Below are 20,902 nucleotides of genomic sequence, written 5' to 3'. Positions count from 1 at the left end.
TGGTTATGTCCTGGTGTGAGATTCTTGGAATGTGCCGCCAGAGTTGGAAACGGGAAAAGGGCACGCGGCTTTCACTTTTAGCCTGCGCTGACACAAGTGGCGAAATAGGCCATATGCAAGATACAGTTACATTGATGATCTTGCAGAACATCTCCCCCCACTAAAACAATTCTCGAATTATTCTGGAAAGAAAGTAAGAAAATCATGGTATGGCTTGACAGCAAGAAAGGATGTCAGCTGGGGAGCGATGTAACAAGGCTGACGCCTCTGTAGTGGGGAAGGAGCAAGACCAATGGGGAGATCAAGGAGGATATTCCCAACATCAGGTGAAGAACACAACTAGCACCTTCAGGCCCATGCAAGTGTGGATACGATACATCTTGCATACTTCGGCACAATGTACTCTACATTGATCACATCGAGATGGATACTATCTCGGCGCCTCCCCCCACTGTAATGTTCTAGCGTCAACCTAATTCCTCTCCACCACCAATCGACCGTATAGACCACGGAGTCGAGTCGCCCATTGGGCTCATCCGCCCAAACACAACTGCTTATAGCTTGCCAACATGAAACTTAGACCGAAAGCTGTCCGACCCGTAGCCAAAAAGGCAAATCCCAAACTAAAAGGAACCCCCAACTTGCGCCCGGCAACCATACGCGCCAACTCATTGCTTCCACGTTCTTCTATATCCGATGTATATGTACAAAAACACGACAATAGGAAAATGAAATAAAAACAAAAGGTCCAACCTGAGCCTGTGGCGTTAGTGTAAGAGGTGACAGGTTGACATGTCGGTCGGGGCCGAGGAGATGGTCCAGTTGATCCACTTGCCATCGGTCCCCGTCTTATCCAGCCATGGTTAGGATGTAAGATGTCACAAGGGTCATGTGCTGGCTGGTGAGCTTCAGAGCCATGCGCTGGAGCTCCCACGCCACGTCTGGCTCCTCTTTCTGCATCTTCCCCCACCTCTCGGCATCCATGTACCATAGCGTACTCGCCCTCTCCACCGTCACTGTTGCCGTGCGTCTCGTTTCCGAGAAGAAAGGCAGGTCACCACACGTTGCTCCTGCTACGATGCTCTCGCAGAGCCACCCCTGCGGTAAGTGGTATTCGGCCCTCAGTATTCCTCTCTCCACGAGATAGAACCCACGCGCAGGCTCGTCGCGCTCGAAGAGGACCGTCTCCGGGGGGTATTCTAGCTTGGCAAAGTACGGCGTGGCTCTGAACCAAAAGTCTTCGTTCTTCTCGCTCAGTCCCTGGAATATCTGTAGCATCAGCCGGAGGGGCTCCTTGAATCCTTGCCACTTCGCCGGTCCCGCCATGTCCGCTTCCTCGAGTGCTTTATGCGCGGCTTCGCGAAGAAGTGCGCCGCGAGGCGAAGCTGATAGGGCAGGGCCCGTCATCAAGGACGCAACTGCCTCCGGAGGAGATACAACCGGTACCTCGAGGTTCGCAGACGGCCCGCGGCGAGGTGCAGCGCTCCTGCGGGCTTCCTGGCTGGCGTAGTACGTCTTCAACAGCTCATTCTCGCAGCTCTCGAGGGCCGAATTGAGGTCCGGAAGCATCACCACCTCGATCCCGTCTCGGCCTACTCCAACCGCTCTGAGATTCCTGCCCAGCTTGCTCTCGCCCTCTACTCCGCTCAATATAAGGACAACTCCCTTCTTGTCGAGAATCCGGCTGATCGTGTTAAACGCCTCGCCGGCCGAGTAGTCCAATCCCGTGACATGCCATAGGTCAATAACGAGGAACCGGATAGGCCGCTCTGAGAACGTCCTATCATCAATGAGATTTCTGACCTTCTCTTCCACGCTGACAATCGTGCCGAAGAAAAGATATCCCGTGAGCTTGACGATGAAAACTTGGCGTCCGGCATCTTTCAGGTAGTGACTCTGCGAAGGGTTACGCCTGACAGTGGAAGTAACAACCTCGCCCGAGTAGGCAGCTCTTACCGCCGGGATCCCTGCGGTCTGCACGACAAGGGTGACAAAGGCAAGTAAGATACCCACCCCAATACCCACAACAAAATCATGGATGCCCATGATGAGGACAATGGCAATAACCTACGGCACGTCAGTAATCCGATGTCTGAGTGAGATATTGGCAGGAAAGGGAAAAGTAGACTCCATACCGTGAGGTACTCTCCGGCCTTGAGTTTCTTCCGGGGCAGCCACACCGCCTCGAAAAGAAGTTCAAAGCCAAGATCGAAAATAAGCGTTCCAACCATCATGACTGGGATGTAGTGTATTGTTGAAGGCCCCACAGTCATGACTAGAAACGTGAAGCCTGCGAGCATGACTCCGGCTAGTCGCGCGTCCCCTCCCGATCGCATGAAAAACATGGTGTTTGCATAAACGAGATAGTTCTGAATGCTGCCAGCACAGCCCGAGAGGAAGTTTGAGTAGCCATGCAGCCTAAGTTCTCGATCTAGATCGGCATGATCTTCTCCGGTATTGAGAGACAGGGCAGGCACGTTGATGGGGACGTGCAAGACGCCGAAGAAGGTAAGCGCAAACATGGCTGGGATAGTCTGTACAACGGCGCCCCAGTGGACTAAGTGGAACTCTGCCATAAGCGTTAGACTAACTTGAAGATCGAGGGGCTTGACAGAAACTCACTGTAGAGGGTGTAAAAGTACCACCACGGCTCTCCAGGTGGAGGTCCCTCGAATATCCAACCGGCGTCCCGAAGATCGTCCAGTTTCACGCCGTTAAGGACTGTAATGCACAGGTAAAATAGCGCAGGAATAGCGATGATGTAGAACGGGAGGAAGTACTTGGATACAGCCCGGGACTGGCCGTAGAACAAGATGACGGCGAGTACCAAGGGGATTATCCAGAGAGGCAGGGTTTCGGGCTGCGTGAGGCGTTTCCAGGTTTCTAGGTCATACTCGATTTTGCCTTCTAAACGAGACGACACCTCAAAGCCCGTTACGACTAAGAAAAAGCCGACTCCTCCGATGCAGCCGATGAGGATGTGCCTCGGTATGAAGCCGACCATGTAGCCAAACTTGAATTTGCCCATGAGATAGAATACTATGCCCGTCAACATGGAACTCGCGGCGTAGGATACGATCGTTGTGGCAATCACCGCATCGGGATTTTCCTTTCCAACCCTCAAAGTGATGGTCTCTGCCATGTTGTGAAAGAACGGAACCACTTCGATCTAGGAATAAAGTAAGTATCGAACCTCAACGTAAAAAGGGTGAAGGTAAGCAGCCATACTAGTTCAGATCCGACACCGCCCTTGAAGATACTGCCACCAGAAAATATCAATTGCGAGATGATTGTGCTAACGTAAAAGATGGAGATGCCTGCCGATCCAAGATGGGAGAAAATGGGACTTGCTAATGGAAACAAGATTATGCCTATACCACACGAAGATTAGCGCATCATGGCTGCTTGCGGCGAGACTGCTACTGCTAGGGAACTCACCATACGATAAAGCATCCAAAATATTGAGGAGAAGGCCCACTAGAACGGCGGGTAAGTAGGACGCAGGTCTCACTACGGTAGCCTGCCAGATAGCCGTAGGGTCCCATTTCCTGGGATGGAGCGCGATGTCTGAATATTTCGACAATCGAGACGTAAAACGATGCCCAAGCCGCCTACCTCCTCTGAGGAATCTCAGCCGACGCCTGTTCCACTGGGCTTCAACATCTCTTCCTTCCGCAGCATCGCGTCTCCGACGAAAAACGCTCCCATGCTTGGAGTTCACACGGCTAAGAAGAGGCGAGTGTTCATCAACCTCCGGAACAGTCTCTAAGCGCGATGGATGCCGAACCAACCTTGCGCCATTACTCGCATCCCACTCATCTGCCATAAGGTCCTCAGCCTCATCACCTTCGAAGCCATGGCTGTCCTCATCAACCTCCGTACCGCTAGGGTGAGACTCGTCGTGCGGCTGGTCGGGCACGTGATGCTCTTGAGGTGAGCCTCTCAATAAGGTGGTCAACATAGATGGTCCATCTTGCGGGCTGGTAGCGCCACGAGCCTCGGGGGACTGAAAGGCGGGGTCTATTTGAGTGAAGCTTAGTCTTCGAAAACGCTCTCTTGCAGCGGGGCTACCTCGCTCAGCCTCCAGCGAGGGTGAACGCGAAGGTCCTGCGGGCGAGCGCGATCTCTGCAGAGTTAACGCCAAGGGCTGATCAGTCTTCCTATCCGAGAGGGCGTAGGATGCCAGCTCGGCGGTGTCCTCACGGACGCTCTGCGCGAGGTATGCAGTGTCAACGGGAACTACAAATGAAAATGCGTCAGCAGTGGCGCTTTGACAGCTGCCGATCCCGGCCGCTCGATTCTTGCTTTTGGCGGCGCAATGACCTACCATATTCCTCTCCGGTGCTCCGGCCCTGGACAAAGGACCGAGCAGGCTCCCGATACCCCAAGTAACCAGCGTGGAAGGAAGCCGGGAAATCTCGCTCATCGCCTCCAGCGCGGGGCTGTGTCGTTGAGGCGCCTGTCGTCGTTGCGGTCGTGGCTTGTGATGCGGGACTGCCAGCTCGGGCAAAACGACTGTGCAGCACCTGCAGCGTGTCATTCACATCGCTGAAGGACCTCCTCCTGCCTTGAGAGAACGGCGAAGCCATTTTTTTTCCGTCTCGCGCCGCTACTCTCCGGCCCTCTAGAAAAGGATTGAAGCTAGCTCAACAGCAGTTCTCAAAATCGGGACAGTGTCTTGAGATGGATAGCATCGGCTCTTTAGGGTTTGTTGAGGTACAGTATTTGACTCAAGTAAGAGCAGATATACGCTACACACTCCGGAGGGGGCACGGGGAGGAAGGAATCAACGGCAACGCTTCAGGAAATGCACAGGTAGGGAAAACTGGTAAGAATAAGATTCGCCAACAACGTGAAGTTGATAAGAAACGAAGCAAGGTCAAGGTGAAGTCGGCAAAAGGATGTCGATTGGTGCAGACTTGGGAAGCTACTAGCCTGATTCACATGGTTCTTTGATACTTCGTAGTCGTGTGAAAGCTAGATTTAGACTAGCCTGGCGCTCATCGTTACATCAATAGCGGCGCCTGAGTAAAGTTTACAGCAGTGCAGCCGTCTAGTGTACTTTGTGCAGAATACAGAGTGGAATGCCGAGGGAAGATCGATCAATCGATTTCCATGTTCCCTTTATAAACAATGGGGCTTGTTTATCCTTAGTCTGGACCCGGTTCTGGGCGAAGATAACATTGAGGTGAGGTTATGACGATTAGCAGAATCTATTCCGTCAAATCGGACACTATCAGATGCAATTGATGGTGGATTCAAAGATAAGGCCCGCTTCGACTCCTCAACCTGCTGATTGTTTGGTTATGCTTGCAGGATGAGAAGCGATAATTGATCCATCAATATCAATTGATGCGTTTTGTGGTTCCCCAGTCCGAGCAAATGTTGGGCCTCATCAATGTCGCATCGCTTAAGCCTCGGGTTGTTCATTTTTGTGACTCAATTGCATGATCAATTGATACCAAGCTTTCCTGGGACATCTGACAGATACATCCACGGCTGGTTTGGAGATCCCTCGATTTACACAAAAAGAGCCTTTATGAGGGCAGTATTTGGAGAGGAAGCCGCCCTCGATCGTGCCCTTGCAGTCTTGGTTGATCTGACTACTTCGTACTTCGTCGTCGGGAGAAAAGATTTAGTTGGCGATAGTCAACTTCAAACCCAAGCCTCAACCCGACTTGACCACTCGGGATGCATCATAACGGTCCGGCGGGTTCGGAAGAAGGCTCGGGTAGCACAAGGATATTACTGGTCAGGCCAGCCAACTTTATACTCCAACGGCATCCCGCGACCTCTACGTATATATATACTTCGTATGCTTTCTGCAGCGAGTGTGCCAATGAATTTGTACATTTGAACACGTAAATGAATGCCTGGATGGCTTACAGGCTGGCATCTGATCACTTCCGATGCAGGCAACCTCGCATCATCGCCCCGCTGCTTCTGCAAGCTAAGGCGTGCTCCGAATCCCCGCACCTGTCCCCCCATGCCCCCACGGTCTCCGTGCTTCGTCGGCTATGTTGGAGCGCCGCTCAGGGATAAGCCCGGGGCTGTAGCTCCGGTGGCGTGAGTCGGTGCATCGCGGGCCGGATAGGAAGGAATGCAAGGTTTGTGAAGTTTAAACCCTTTGGAGAGGTTCTCATCCTGCTCCGCTCAGCCAAGTTTCTGCAAGTATCCTTGCGCAATCAACCGCTCAACGTCGCCATGCCGCACGTTTAACTGGCTGTTCTTTGTCAGGGTAATCGGCCTAGAAGGGGTCGAACGCATTAGCAATGCGGCCCATGCTTTGCCTCGCTTCGAAATTGCAGAGGCGGCCGTTCTGTAGATATGACGAATCCGGGTTCCATAGTGTGACACTTACCCATACTCCGTTTCTATTGTTCCGGCGTCCTTTAACACCCTCACATCCACGAACAAATCCCTCGGCGGCTCCAAGCTGCCTGTAAGATCAATGTCTGTCCACTGGCCCTTGTATGCCGCCAACAAATCCCCATACTCCCTCACATATTCCTCCTCCGGCGGGCTCAGACTGCTCTTGCTCCCCTCACCTCCGGTAGGACCTGCACCTCCGCTTCCACTCCCCCCCGCAGTTCCTAGTTTGTCTCTCACTTGCTGTCCGGAGAGGTCCACGACGTCGTAGCCTTTCCACACGAGCTCCTCTAGCTTGTCTGTCCTCGTCCGGTGATACGCCAGTAGACACCGCTTATTTCTCCTCATAGCCATATAGTTCACTAATAGCGTGCATGCCGTTGCTGGGTTCTCCGCCGGGACAAAGGACCCCTGAAACGGTTCCATGATAGCCGTGACATCTTCGTCGAGGTCTCGTATTTCGCGCGTTACGGCGCGGACAAGTTCGGTCTGGTACGGGGGAAGATGCGCGAGGTTTTGCGTTCTCTTCGCGTGAAGAACCTAACATACAAACAAGGACTATCATTAGCTCGAAAGACTCTCGGTTTCTGGATCGGGAATATGCCTGTTCTTCAGGCTCTTTAGATTGGACTGGCGTACGAGTTTATTTCCCTGGTCTCCGTACATGATGTTCGAGCTCACACCATGAACTGCAGGCTAATTTTTGGACGATCGAGGAAAGCACGGCAAGGCTTGGGGAATTGTTGTCGCGGAAGCAAGAAGACTCTGGGATTGGGCTGGGGTTTGATTCGCTGTCGGTCGCGGTCGACGCGTTCAATCAATTGATTTGATGAATGTAAACTACGAAGTACCAAGACCAGTTCTTCCATTGTTGGTCTTTCGATTACCCCGCCATCGATCTCAGCTTTCGCCCCACTATGACAAAATCGAACACAGCCAATGTCATGATGTCCAAGACAGCACCTTGCGTTGGGCTTTTTCCAACCGTTCTCGTCAGGACGCGGGGTCATTATTGAAATTTTGTGTTTTCCATAGACTGGAGAGACATTGTTGAGAATAATCAGGCGTTCAGCGCACCTGGGCGACAGCGTATTCACCGTGTTGCGTCTACACATCGCCTGATGGTTGGGGCAAACGTCGAGACAACAATCACCTCTGTTGGTCAAATGCAAGTTACGCCTACGAGAATCAAAGAGTCATCAAAAATGCGTGACAGCACGTTTGGCTTCCGTATTGTTTTCATCATCTCATCTCTATGCATAGGCAGTATCACCGAGATCAATACCTCTCGATCCCATAACGTTCATTTTGTAAGGACCTTCGTAGAACGTAAAGAGTAAAAAAAGATTCCCGGCCGACACCATACCTCATTTTCCCTACAATCATGAAACCAAGTCGTAAAACGTCGCGCACCTTTTAGAGCTTCTGCATGGCAGCCTATCAAAGAAATCATGTTAGAAAGCTGTCGCCAAAACCCGTGGACTCTTCTTCGACTTACAATATCGGTAGACTGCACATAGTCCTCGAACTCGGCAATCTCCTCCTGAAGATCGTCAAGGCTGATCTTGTCGTCCTCAACGACGACGTTGATCTGGAGCTTCCTGATACCGAAACCGAGAGGAACAAGCTTGGATCCACCCCAGACGAGGCCGTCCTTCTCGATGGAACGGACGGAGGCCTCGAGAGCAGCCATGTCAGTCTCGTCATCTGAAAATACGTTAGTAACAGCCCAATTCAATAGAAAACGAAGGCCCATGAATGCTTCCTATCAGTGGCCTCAACATACCCCAGGGCTTGACGTCGATGGTGACGATCGACTTGGCAGCGGGCTTGGGCTTGGCCTCCTTCTTCTTCCTGTACTCAGCAAGGCGCTCCTCTCGGATCCTGACGGCCTCAGCATCCTCTTCCTCATCGTCGCTGCCGAAGAGGTCGACATCCTCCTCCTCCTCCTCAGCCTCGGCGGCCTTGGGGTTCACAGCAACCTCAGTGGCCTCGGGGCCATAGGCGCTGTAAGCCTTGGAGGCATCGCCGGGGAGAGTCGAGAACTCGCTCTCGTACGAGGCGATATGCTTGTACCACCTGGCGGCGTGGGCGTACTTCTCGGCATCAGGAGCGGTCTGGATGGCCTTGTAGACGGCAACATCAGCCTGGGAGGGAGCATCTCTAAATCCCATCATTAGCAGGGAGGATTCACATATGCCATGGCGAGTAAACAACTCAATTCAGGAAGCGACAATAAGGAAAAGTCCAGTATTAGGGAAAGATGTGCCCAGAAAATATTGTCGGAAGAATTGGGATCAGAGTTGCACTTTGTGCTTTGCTGTCTCGTTCAAGTAGCAGGTCTTGAGGCTGCCTCAGAAACACGGACCAATTGATCTCATCATAAAACCCAAAGACGAAAGGGAAACAAGCGAGGGAATGGCAGGCAGCTCCAGTGAAGCTAGGTGACGAAAATCCAAACTCGGAACTTACCCAACGATGTAGGAGCGAGTCGTCACCCAGCTGTTGAGCACTGAGGCAAGTTAGACAAGCTTGGGTGCCTCAACTGTGAAACTAGGACAGGAGTCTAGACGCACTGGAGAGACCAGCATCAGAAAGAAGGTCGGTGAAGCCCATTTTGAAGGATTGTAGAGGATCTCGTAAGGGTAAGTTGAGACTCTTGGAATGAGAAGATTGGATGGTTGGGAAAATGGGGGATGAAGACGGCAGGAATTGGATTGAGGAGGGGAGGTGTTTGGGTTTTTGAAGGCGCCCAAAAAGGTGGCGGCGGGGTTGCGGTCATGGTAACGAATTTTTTCTTAATAAAACTAGAGTGGGGAGGGGAGGGTCAGGAGAATTGAGACTTTTGGTGAGTCGACTAGGTAACGAAGGACAGCAGGGTCCCGCCTGCCTGCAAAGAAGGGACTTGGCCCAGAAGGTTGCCCCACTTGCCCTCACTTGCAGCTCAGATACGGAAGCCCATCCAATGAAACCCATTGACGGACCGTCAATTAGTGAACATAGGTCCGAAATGGCTGACAATCATCGGTTCCTTGCATGTGATTGGGTCAAGCTGACGCGACAGCCTTCCAGCTGCCTGCCCTTCAAATGTTGGGCATCGCATTGATGCACGAAAGTACTTTCGACTTTGTAACTCGCAGCAAGCACCTGAACATTCGAGCTCCTGCTCTCTTTTCCTTTGCAAACCATCAATCCCCAGCTTCAGCCTTCCCTAAACCCATACCTCGATCAACTCTACCAAACCCATCACAATTCTTTCTATCTGAGCCCTGTTCCACCAAGTACCATCTTTCTACAACCTCGACCAAGCCATGTCTATAGCTCCGATCATCACGTTTAAGGCCGGCATCTGTGACGTTGACGTAAGGATCTCGCGATTCGAGCCATCTCACGGTATCTCGCATCGGTACTGATATAGCTCTCTACGTAGCAATCAACGGCGCAGCCGTACAAAGTGAAGCCACGCCAGACCCCGGGCTACATTTATCTCTATCTTGAGGATGGTAAATTTTCCCAAACGGCGATCCTCATCCCCAGTCATGGCTCGGAATGCCGCTAACACACCTTCCAGAGCTCGTCCATTTCTGTTGGAGGGAGCGCAGCGCACCCCTCGACAACCCCGAACTAGACCTCGTAATGGTCCCAACCGATGGCCGTTTCGTCCCCTACACGAATGAGAATCCCAGCGCAAAGACCAACGGCCGTATTTTCGTCCTCAAATTCTCCTCCTCCTCCCTGCGACATCTCTTCTGGCTCCAGTCCAAGCCCCAGGCCCGGAATGGCGACCCTAGTTGGCTAAGCCCCCGCGATCGTAAGATTGGCGAGATCGTTGATGCTCTTCTACAAGGCGAGGATGTCGATATTTCCCAGGAGCTAGCCTCCGTCATTAATACCGATGACCGCGATGATGATGATGATGAAACGATGGAAGACGTCGAAGGAACCCGAGGTCGCCACGACCACAGCCGGGGAGGAGGCGGTGGTGCTGGACCTGATGCCACAGGGGGGGACGTCCGAGAAGAAGGCCAAAGCGCTCGGGAGGGTGGTGCTGACGGCGCGAGAGCGTAGGTGATTCCTCGAAGCAATACCATGATGCTTTAACCTACCATACCTAGATACGGGCGGGGCTACATCTCTGCCCCGGCGTTCCGATTGTTTTATTAAAAAGCATAGAGAAACGGGGCAGGTGTCCCCGCCATGTACTTCTAGACTTTCAAATTACTTGTCAAGTATGGTGGACAGTTGCTCGTGCTTGTCACGTTAGTTCCTGTCTGACTCTTGAGTGCGCGTGCTATTCTGACAGCGCTAACATGACTGATATTTCAGAGCCGCCTCATACTCTACCGAAGATGCATCTGCCGCCGTAAGGAACCTTTTGAACTCCCTGTCCGGAGCGCCAGGGCTTGGCCAACAAGAAGAGAAAGATGCATATCCTTATTTGACCCATCTCCTTCCGAAGGAGGCGACCCTGCCAGTGATCGAATCGGCGACGGAGGATTATGTGGACAGTCTCTTGAGCTTCCTGCCCCCGGCTGTCATCATGCTCGCAGCTGGCTCCGGGACAGCTGCTTCCGTAGCCGATCCTTCTCTTGATGACTTGGCAGCGGCGCGTGCGTCGCTGACCCAAGGGGATAAGAAGGCTCTTCTCAACAAGGTTCTGCGCAGCCCCCAATTTCACCAGTCGCTCGCAAGTTTGTCCTTGGCACTCAAGGATGGCGGTCTTCCCGGTATTGCAGATGCCCTTGGCATCAGTGTAGCAAACGGTGGTTATATTCGAGGAGGGGGTATGCCCATGGGAGGAGATGAAGCCATCCAGGCCTTTGTTGAAGGGGTGAAGAAGACGGTGGAAGAAAAGTAGTTGCAGAGATGAAAAACAAAAGTCCCTCGTTCGCTCCTGGTAATCTGCCAATACATGGAAGGGGGAAGGTCGACTACTAGTAAAAAAAAAAAACCAGGACTATGAAATAATGATGCGAATTGCAAGCTACACTCTGCTGATACAAGCTGATATTCCCTGAAGTGATTCTGATGAGAAGCACTTGGTGTCTCATCTTTCACAGTGTCTTGTACAGTTTGTGCACTGGTTTGGACTGAGCTTCCTTCCACAGCTGTCCGCCCCACATGAAAGGTCAACCACAAGTTCTGCGATCTCTTCATTGCCTTGCAATGGACCTAAGCCGAAAATAATCTTCAATTCACAAACGCTCTTGACATCAAGCAACTGCCTAGAAGTTCTAGATCTAGAATCCGCCCACAAAAAGTGAAGGCTGCAACAATGGCCTCTGATGCAGTCACCTCCTTCCCCACAAATGTGGAGGATTTCGGGGCAGACGAGCGCATCTCCTTCTCCCTTCAAAGCAAAACATACATTGCCGTCCACGACGACGGTTCCGAGTACGAATTCAATCAAGCGAATAGGACATGGGCCCCTGTTGACTACGACGAGGAGGATGGCGATATCCTCCCTACAACTGGTGATGGCGGTGCCTACGATCTCGATACTGAATCCAAGAAGAGGAAGTCAGGCCCATCGTACGATGACGAGGTAAGCTGCGCCCGCCAGCCCAGAGCAGCTGTTCCGACACGAACGACCCTTTTTTTTCGCCCGCCGAGCGTAAATCCCGCTGTGAGAAGTAGGAGGAATGGAGAGAGACACAGATCTTCATGGCGAGGCGAGACCAAACAGAATGGGAAACTAACGGAGCAATTTGCTTCTGGGTAACAGGACATAAGCCAGGGCAGGAGACAACGCCCGAACAAGAAAGCCAAGGCCCCTCCGGCGCCCAGACAAAACACTGCCGTCTATGTTACGGGTCTTCCGTTCGACGCGACCGTCGACGAGGTTTACGACCTCTTCTCCAAAAAGGGCGGCGTGATTGCCGAAGAAATCGACAGCGGCAAGCCTAGGATCAAGATGTATACCGACGAGCAAGGAAATTTCAAAGGCGATGCGCTCGTAGTTTTCTTTAAGCCTCAATCAGTCGAGATGGCCATTATGCTTCTCGATGACACTGATTTCAGGTATACGAGCTCTGGATTGACCGAGGGCAAAATCCGAGTCCAACCAGCCGACTCGAGCTATAAGAAAACCAACTACGACCAGGATTCAAGCAAACCTGGAGGGCAAGAAGGCCAGAAGCCCCAAAAGAGCGAAAGAGACCGACAAAAGATCATTCGGAAGACGCAAAAACTAGACGCCAAGTTGGCCGACTGGGATGACGATTTGCCATACCCTGGCGAAGAGGGTGCTGACCGCAAGTCAAAGGTTGTCATTCTCAAGCACATGTTTACCCTACAGGAGCTCGACGAAGACCCCGCAGCTCTCCTCGAAATCAAGGAGGACATCCGCGAGGAATGCGAGAAGCTGGGTGACGTTACCAATGTCGTTCTCTACGACCTGGAACCTGAAGGCTACGTGTCAGTGAAGTTTAGGAGCCCCGAAGCTGCCGAAGCTTGCGTCGAGCTGATGGGCGGCCGAAACTTCGATGGTCGAGTTGTGGAAGCTCGGCTCTCTTTCGGGAGGGAGCGATTCAAGCAGTCGTCCAAGAATCAAGACCACCACGACGAATAAGGAGGCCGTTTTCGCTTTTTATTGTCTGGCAGAAGCCTGCCATCTTTCCGTGTATAAAGGCACATTGCTGCTTCTATTCATTTTGCGCTGTATGTGGGATTCTCTCTAAGATATTATCCTCTACTTTTTTGGGGCAGTTATATCCTCTAGACGTCATTGTCCCTCTTACGCAACTTCGACTCGAAGGTCTTCTGTCATCACAAACCACACGGCGGCCTCGATAATGCGGCAGACAATCTGCAGTTCGCCCTCATCTGCATCTATACGTTAGTATCATAGGCCTGTCCGCCAAGACCAAGCTAGCTAGGAGAGTTGGGTCATACCACGAGGAGCATAGACGAGGGTGAATGTCTCTGGGACAGGCAGACGCCCAAACCACGCCTTTTTAGCGAGAGGGTGTCTCTGGCCCCACCCCTTTTCAAGTACAACTTTAATGTCTTCCGGGTGCAAGTTCATATGCATCGAGCGATCTGAGGGATGGATGTGGAGAATCTCTCCTTGGCAGGTTTCATTAATGGGATGCCTGGCAAACAGACCGACACTGTGCTTTTCAAAACATGACGTATCAGCTGCAAGTTTCGTGGGATGTGTCGCAGCGACAGTCTCAATGGTCCGTCGCAAGCCCAAGTAGGTTTCGTCGGGGCCTCGTTGATCAAGCTGCCGCTGGGGAATAACTCCAGCAACGACCGGTCTAGGGCCCGCCCGATACGGTAGTGGGTGGTTCTTTAAGATGCCGCTCGAGGGAGTGATGACCGAAGTGGTGGGTGGTGGAGTGAACAAGTCCCGAAGCGCCCAGAGACGAAACCAGCTCACTTTGAGATATCCCCTAAACGTGGACGGCGTACCACCGGGTCCAAGGCTGAGGTAGTTACGGTAGTCATGGTAAATGAGGAAGAACAAGGCGGTAACCGCAATTAGAACCTCTGAATATAAAGGCTGCACAAAGTGAACAACGAGGATGGAACTAAGCGCCAGGCCTCCGATGGCTGGGCCGTCTAGTGTGATTGTAATGGGTTGCTGGTGAGGTATGAAAAGGGAAACGAGCGCGTCAGGCAACAGAGTTTTCTGGGGAGAGTGTTTGTTTGATGCCGGCACTGCGTCGCCTTCGCAACTTGCAGAATGATCCAACATCTTGACCAGTGAGCACGATAATCCTGGATGAGATCTCGGACGGTAGCAGAGGTCGTAGGGTAATCAATAGATTTCTAATATACTCATGATACGCGATCGTCTTGTGTTCTTAAGAGTAGCGAGACCTAGTGAATATCAATGCGTTCGGGGGACAAACTGGGCACCCAAACCATAAACGTGTATATTCGAAAGATATTCTTTGGCCATTTCAGGTCTCGTGTTCACCCTCGTCATACAGAGGGAGGCCGGTCCAAAAGTCTGGCCCTAGACTGCACCTAGGTGAAGCAACACTCACGATGGCAGTCTAACCGAGGCTCCAGATCCAGACCAGGCCGTGAGAGAACTCCCAGAAGAGTAAGGCCAAGCGACCTTGGACAGTTCATATAAAGCCCCGGGAACGCTCCGATATTCGGGACTTCTCAAGAACCAGTCGGAAGTGACCAGGGAACTGCAGGCGATGCGGATGCACAGCTGCGTGGCGCCAAATGGTGCAGGGGTAACCACCGTGATATTTGAAGGCTTCCTTTGCCGACCTCTGCCTCCGATAGGCATGTTCAATTTTTATTTCCCCGGGGCGATCCTGAGAGTCGGAATATTCCATATCCCTTGAGAGCGCTCTGTCTTAAGCAACAGTCATTTGCATGACGTCAAGTCGAGCTCGTCCAGTTCCATCGAGGCGACAACGTTCTGCTAGTCTCACGCTAGACTCAAAATAGCGATATTGAGTTCGTTGTACCTCGGTCTTTGGGTGGTGAGAAACGTGCCAAAGTTTTGGGTGATGATAAACTACTATGGAATGCAGGTTCCACGATGGTGACCTCCTGATGATGTTTGACCGGTTTTAAGAATCGGGCTCTGTTGGTGCCCAAGTTGTTCCCATGATGCGGTTCCGGAAAAGGGATTTGTCCTCCACTTGCGAACTCACTCGATTTTGAGCTGCCTCCACAGCACCGATTGAGTGTAGGATTAATATAGTGTGTGTCCTCGGCAGGACCTACCATGGCTATAATAGTGTTGGTGGAGCTGCTGGAGGACGCTTCTCTCTCCCCTACATTCAAGAAGGTAGTTGGGAGCTATAAGCCGTTTCCTCATACATAGCCACTGCCTGTAAGACGTCCCAGGATATCAAGTATTGCATGGCCAGAGGACTACGTTATCCGCGCATCGGCGCCGATGGCCCTATTGTAGTTCGTTGAGTTCACCCCACGGCCTAGTTCGCTAGAGGTTCTAAGGATACGACGCGGATCTCGCATGGGCTCTTCCGATTCCCTCGAAGGACTTCAATCAGAGCGCCTCAGCCCGCGACAGCGGCATGCACAGAACCTTCTTCTTAGCTGTGGCATCCACCCCCGTAGGTGTCTGCGGAACAAATCATGTTCTTTTTCTAGACTTTACGACATCTCCAAGAAACCCCCCCGGCCGTCGACGATTATACAGTATGCCGCCAATGACCCCACAAGTTCTCGAGGGCTGCGTCGTTGGTGATACCCCCCACGAATGACGTGGATCCGAACTGTGGGTGCCCGCAGATGAGGACTGTAACCCCAGTCTTGGCGCCGGGTTGGTGGGGAACACTGAACCCATGAGGGAGATGCTTATCGAAATATCGAAGCAAGGGGGGTGATGCATAGAGGTGAGCGAGAGAGGAACCGAAAGAGCCGTAGGGGTAGGGGCTTGAGTGTTGAGATTAGAATTCACAGAGACTTAAAGTAGACAACATTGATCGGCATCCAAACTTGCGTATATTGTTGGCTTTCTTTTAGAATGAGGATACTCGTGATTGATTTCTTCTTCTTCTTTTCTCTCCCATTCTCCCAAGCAGGCCGTTGACCTCATCGACACGGTGATAAGCAATCGTTACGAACCCCCCCGCCGATCTGATAACAATCCGCCCTCGAACAAGATAAAGCTTGCCCAGCATCCCCATCGACACTGAAACTGTCCACTTCTTCGCCTCCCAATTCAACAGAAAGATCCCCCTCGTCCTTTACGGAGATGTTCTCACCTCCGAATCCACCCCGAACAAACCCGGCTCGGCACCCTTGCTGGTTACGACACATGCCTATAGCACGCTGGAGTAGCCTTCGTGATAAATGTTGTGAAGAGCCCTGCTGTCACGTCTCGTCCATCCATAATGATCTATGCAGAATGTGCAGTGCTGTACCGAGTAGGAATAAGGAACTCCGTAGACAGGTGGGAGAGGAGGTGCTACGAGACCAAATAACTATTAATTTCATAGATATATCGAAATCCGGACCGTGGGTAGTGGAGGATTTGATCGTGACTTCAAATTCCAACTTCATGCCAACCCCTTTAACAAAAGATAAAAAAAAAAAGGAATTAATACCCCAAAAAAATACCTTGTCGCCCTTGTTACCCCGTCGGGACTTGCGCGCCTGCAGAACCACCCTGGAATCACCCTAAGGGATGGGGATCTTCTTTAGCACAGGAATTTGTTTACTCGACCCCTGGGCACCCGCGGTCGCTCGTGGATCGGCCCCTAAAGTTTTCGCCCTCGTCAGGGCTCGAACTCAGTTTCCTGCTCCCTTCGCTTCCTCGCTGCGTCCTCTGACCATCGGGCCATCGGCTGCTGGTGATAAACCGGGGCATGATTATGATATATAACACATAAGCAGGCTTTTGGGGGACGGTGTGAAGTTGGCGGAAGGAGCGGAGGGTGGGTTTAGGGGTGGCATGTGAGAAGGAAGGAGCGACTTGGCGATGGGCGGCTTTCTGGAGAATCCCCGGCCACGCAACATCAATGTTCCTTGGGATTTGAGAGAGACATTGGACTTGTAGGCAATCCGTAGACCGGATGCCTAAGAAGCGAGCTGCCGCGTAGGTTATGCACTGGCATCAGGGCTAGGTAATAGTGCTAGGGAACCGTTATACGTGCCATTCCGAAATTCGTTTCTAACCTGGGTATCTTGGTAATATTTTCCCATCCTCACACCAAACTGAGCCTTAACCATTGGCCTCCCCTCATTGATGTAACGCCCACGTCATGATTCCACTTCCACGCCGGGATACTAAGACTACCCCTCCTCTAACGGCGCTGCGACATGAAACCGGCTCGCAGGGCAAGAATTTGCGCTCGTTCGGCCTCGGGCAAGGCGTCAATAGTAGCTTGTGGGAGGTCCATAACCGCACGCATCAGAGCATCCGGGTCTTGGCCAGGAGCGGGAGCTGCAGGTGCCGGCGCCCCATAGGTGGGCTGCGCGACGGGCGGGGGTGGGGCATATGGAGCAGCCGCTGTCGGGGGAGTATTCGTTGCGATGGGACTAGTCACACCTGGATAGCCGGTGACAGGCTGTTGAGGGTGAGGATAACCAAGGGGAGGTGCCTGCTGCGGCGGCACAGGAGGCGCCGCTCCCGCATCGATCACAGAGGAGATGGCCTCTGGGGAGACTAAGTTCATGAGGAGGAGAGCTTGGAAGACGGCGTATGATAACTGAGGAGCTTGCTGAAGGAGCTCTGTCGCTCGATTGGGTTCGGTCGTCGCCAAGACTTTCATCTGGGTTAGAATGTCGAGAAGTTGCGCGGGAGGAAGAGTGTTAAGTGTTCTCGAAATCGCATCGGTACATGTGACGCCGGGCGGTAGGTCTTTTCCAGCGGGCAGAGGCGGGAGGGAGGCGCCTTGAGATTGGGGGGCGAGGCCGCCCATGCCGTTCGATTGATAAGCACTGCTGGAAGGAACTCCAGATGGCTGGTCAATGGTTAGCATATTAGCCAAGTCCACTTCCTGAAAATATAGGGATCTGGTGCACATGCACATACGTTCTCGCCGTCTTCGTCGTCGGCTCCTCCTTCGTTGGAGAAGTCTACCCTTAGTCGCCGACCCTTGATCTCGAAGTTGTGGAGGTTACGAACAGCGGAGGATGCGGAGTCTAAGACAAGGTATGGATGGTTAGAGAATGATTTGGGACTTCATAAAAGGGTAAGCAAACATATTGCGATAACCCATACCTGCGTCGGGGTACTCGGCGAATCCAAAGCCCTTAGGTCGTCCCGTTTCCCGGTCGTAGACAAGGCGAAAGTTAAGCACCTTTCCTGCGCTGCTGAAGATCTCAATGATCTGTTCCTCGGAGAGGTCTGGGTAAAATTAGCAGAATTCCCATGCCTCATAGGTCGTCAGAAAAGATGGGTGTACCATATGGGATGTTGCCTACGAAGACAACACGGGAGGGCGGTTTGGTGGACATGGTAAGTGCAGAGTGTCTCTATGCTCAGGAAAAAAAAAAGATACAGGCACAGCACGGAAAGGTGAGAGCAAGAGTGCGAGAGAACAAAAGAATGTATAGTGGCCAATCTATGAATGTCAATGGCGTCAAATATGGTAATGGAGTACTGTAGTGATGTTGTTGCTGGTATTGGGAGAAATTTACTGAGGATCTTCAAGTGGATTTGGGGATGAAGTTGGAATGTGAACTGGTCAGCCTTGGGATTGACAAGGTGAGAAGTTGAAAACTGATGCTGATAACCAATGAGAGTGAATCGAGCTTCACTGTTCATTTGTTCCTCCCAGCCTTGGAGCTTGGATGCTTTGGAGCTGGGCTGGGCTCAAACGAGGATTTTCCGAGGGCCAATCATTGCATATGGAGTAAACCGTACCATGAAGTACCAAAGTAGTTTAGTTTACGCAATCGCCCAGGAACCGAGACGGACCTTGAGACCGGTTTGCAGGGGACCAGCCGCCCAGCTGACGCAAGGCCCAGGTCCAGCCTTACCTGCCAAAGTGTCCAAAGCGAATTCTGGCCACAAATTTCATTGCCAACCCGATCTCAACTGCCAACTCTCATCTCCATTCCTGCGAAACACCGCCTGCAATTGGGGGCATCCTTCAATGCCAATCTCCTAGTATTGGCCTTGAACAGCTCATTAGATTTCAATCATTCTCCATCCTGTTTTTTCTAGTTGCGCTGAAGCTCGCCGACAGCATATTTCCCGCCTGACTTCTTGCGACTCTGGAGGGTGGTTTGATCCCCCGCCCTCTCTCGCTCCCTCACGATGGCGCCGAAATCGCGGTTCACAAGGCTTGATGCCTTCACGAAAACGGTGGATGAGGCTAGGATTAGGACAACCTCTGGTGGTATTGTCACCATAGTATCACTCATCATCGTCTTATACTTGGCCTGGGGAGAATGGAGGGACTACCGCACGATAATCATCCAACCGGAGCTGATTGTTGACAAGGGAAGAGGTAAGCAACCATCGCTGATACTCCTTAGTTGCAAGGTTGGGAGCTAACTTGCCATACCAATTAGGCGAGCGCATGGAAATCCACCTGAACGTAACCTTCCCCAAGGTCCCGTGCGAGCTTCTCACCCTCGACGTGATGGACGTCTCTGGCGAACAGCAGCATGGCATCATGCACGGCATTAATAAAGTCCGTCTGCGACCCAGCTCTGAGGGTGGCGGCGTGATCGATGTCAAGGCGCTGTAAGTTCATGGTCCCCTGAACTTACTCTTCATGCCACCGGAGCCGAACATGGGCTTACAACCTTGACGGCAGTCGTAACGAGAATGAGGTAGCTATCCATCTCGACCCCAACTACTGTGGCGGGTGCTACGGTGCCGACGCGCCGCCCAATGCGCAAAAGAAGGGCTGCTGCAACACTTGCGAGGAGGTCAGGGAGGCGTACGCTCGGGCTGGCTGGGCCTTTGGTAGCGGGGAGAACGTCGAGCAGTGTGAGCGCGAGCACTATTCCGAGAAGCTGATGGAACAGAAGGCGGAAGGCTGCCGCATCGAAGGCGCTCTCCGGGTCAACAAGGTTATAGGAAACTTCCACCTTGCCCCCGGTCGAAGCTTCAGCAACGGCCACCACCATGTTCACGACCTCAAGAACTACTGGGAGCCTGGCCCGAACAATGTCAAGCACGACTTCACCCACATCATTCACTCCCTTCGATTCGGCCCCCAGCTGCCGGAGGACGTCACGAGGAAGCTTGGCCCGAACGCGCTGCCTTGGACTAACCATCACCTAAATCCTCTCGACGGTACTCGCCAGGACACCAGCGACTCGAATTTCAACTTCATGTACTTTGTCAAGATTGTGCCAACTTCTTACTTGCCACTTGGTTGGGAGAAAAAGGTCCGCAACATCATTCAGGGAGACAGTGCCAGCCTCGGTGCCTTGGGAGCCGCTGGCGATGGAAGTGTCGAGACCCACCAGTATTCCGTTACTATTCACAAGCGTAGTCTAAGCGGAGGAAACGACGAAGACCATGAGGAGAAATTCCATGCCAAGGGTGGAATTCCAGGCGTCTTCTTTTCCTATGTAAGCCATAGAACATCTTTACTCTGATCTGCGAGGTTTTTACAGTTACTAACGCTACGTTGTAGGATATCTCTCCCATGAAGGTCATTAACCGAGAGCAGAAGAGCAAAACATTTACCGGATTCCTGACTGGTTTGTGTGCCGTTATTGGAGGCACTTTAACCGTTGCCGCGGCAGTTGACCGAGGCCTATTTGAGGGTGCCACCAGGCTCAAGAAGCTGCGATCAAAGGAGAACTGAGGGAATGAACGACAGGAGACAATTTGATTGGGAGGAAGGAAGGTCCTAATAAAGCTGGATATCGCTGGGCCTGTTTTTTATGGATTTGACTGTACACTACACTCCCCCGCTTTGGTGATGGGATCGACTCGTGTATATGGGTTCTGTTGTTGGCATTGGCATCTGGAGTTCATGGATATATTTTGGGAGTCTTCAGTATCTTTTTCTTCATAAATGAAAAACGCAGGGAATCAAAGTCGGCCAACACCACGTCGTAGACAGTTCATGCAGACTGTCCTAAAATTGTGATGTGCTCGTTGTCGCATGGGTGCTGA

The 20,902-nt window shown here is 52.2% G+C and overlaps 7 protein-coding genes across 7 annotated transcripts; 3 read left to right on the top strand and 4 right to left on the bottom strand.

The window, feature by feature from the left end:
- Positions 1-849: 849 nt before the first annotated feature.
- SAPIO_CDS3266 (uncharacterized protein) lies at positions 850-4,589 on the bottom strand (the record flags this gene model as incomplete). Its single annotated transcript, XM_016786098.1, has 7 exons — positions 850-2,067; positions 2,136-2,557; positions 2,623-3,169; positions 3,512-3,548; positions 3,792-4,020; positions 4,072-4,239; positions 4,328-4,589. The coding sequence occupies 7 exons, from the start codon at positions 4,587-4,589 to the stop codon at positions 850-852; spliced, it is 2,883 nt and encodes a 960-aa protein (XP_016644104.1).
- Positions 4,590-6,153: 1,564 nt separating this feature from the next.
- SAPIO_CDS3265 (uncharacterized protein) lies at positions 6,154-7,035 on the bottom strand (the record flags this gene model as incomplete). Its single annotated transcript, XM_016786097.1, has 3 exons — positions 6,154-6,247; positions 6,362-6,909; positions 7,009-7,035. The coding sequence occupies 3 exons, from the start codon at positions 7,033-7,035 to the stop codon at positions 6,154-6,156; spliced, it is 669 nt and encodes a 222-aa protein (XP_016644103.1).
- A 750-nt stretch (positions 7,036-7,785) lies between these two features.
- On the bottom strand, positions 7,786-8,985 carry SAPIO_CDS3264 (uncharacterized protein; the record flags this gene model as incomplete). The annotated part of the gene is made up of 5 exons (XM_016786096.1): positions 7,786-7,806; positions 7,868-8,076; positions 8,156-8,532; positions 8,842-8,881; positions 8,946-8,985. 5 exons carry the CDS (start codon positions 8,983-8,985, stop codon positions 7,786-7,788), a joined length of 687 nt encoding a protein of 228 aa, XP_016644102.1.
- A 695-nt stretch (positions 8,986-9,680) lies between these two features.
- SAPIO_CDS3263 (uncharacterized protein) lies at positions 9,681-11,227 on the top strand (the record flags this gene model as incomplete). The annotated part of the gene is made up of 4 exons (XM_016786095.1): positions 9,681-9,731; positions 9,800-9,872; positions 9,941-10,433; positions 10,696-11,227. 4 exons carry the CDS (start codon positions 9,681-9,683, stop codon positions 11,225-11,227), a joined length of 1,149 nt encoding a protein of 382 aa, XP_016644101.1.
- Positions 11,228-11,644: 417 nt separating this feature from the next.
- SAPIO_CDS3262 (uncharacterized protein) lies at positions 11,645-12,940 on the top strand (the record flags this gene model as incomplete). Its single annotated transcript, XM_016786094.1, has 2 exons — positions 11,645-11,914; positions 12,095-12,940. The coding sequence occupies 2 exons, from the start codon at positions 11,645-11,647 to the stop codon at positions 12,938-12,940; spliced, it is 1,116 nt and encodes a 371-aa protein (XP_016644100.1).
- A 4,177-nt stretch (positions 12,941-17,117) lies between these two features.
- Positions 17,118-18,273, bottom strand: SAPIO_CDS3261 (RNA recognition domain-containing protein; the record flags this gene model as incomplete). The annotated part of the gene is made up of 4 exons (XM_016786093.1): positions 17,118-17,777; positions 17,849-17,958; positions 18,038-18,163; positions 18,222-18,273. The coding sequence occupies 4 exons, from the start codon at positions 18,271-18,273 to the stop codon at positions 17,118-17,120; spliced, it is 948 nt and encodes a 315-aa protein (XP_016644099.1).
- An 805-nt stretch (positions 18,274-19,078) lies between these two features.
- SAPIO_CDS3260 (Uncharacterized protein C24B11.08c) lies at positions 19,079-20,588 on the top strand (the record flags this gene model as incomplete). Its single annotated transcript, XM_016786092.1, has 4 exons — positions 19,079-19,271; positions 19,336-19,510; positions 19,584-20,349; positions 20,415-20,588. The coding sequence occupies 4 exons, from the start codon at positions 19,079-19,081 to the stop codon at positions 20,586-20,588; spliced, it is 1,308 nt and encodes a 435-aa protein (XP_016644098.1).
- Between the last annotated feature and the right edge of the window lie 314 nt (positions 20,589-20,902).

The sequence above is a fragment of the Scedosporium apiospermum genome (genome assembly GCF_000732125.1).
Source record: "Scedosporium apiospermum strain IHEM 14462 chromosome Unknown SEQ_SAPIO_0088, whole genome shotgun sequence".
NCBI classification, from domain to species: Eukaryota; Fungi; Ascomycota; class Sordariomycetes; order Microascales; family Microascaceae; genus Scedosporium; species Scedosporium apiospermum.
This window is presented reverse-complemented; position numbering and strand designations above follow the sequence as displayed.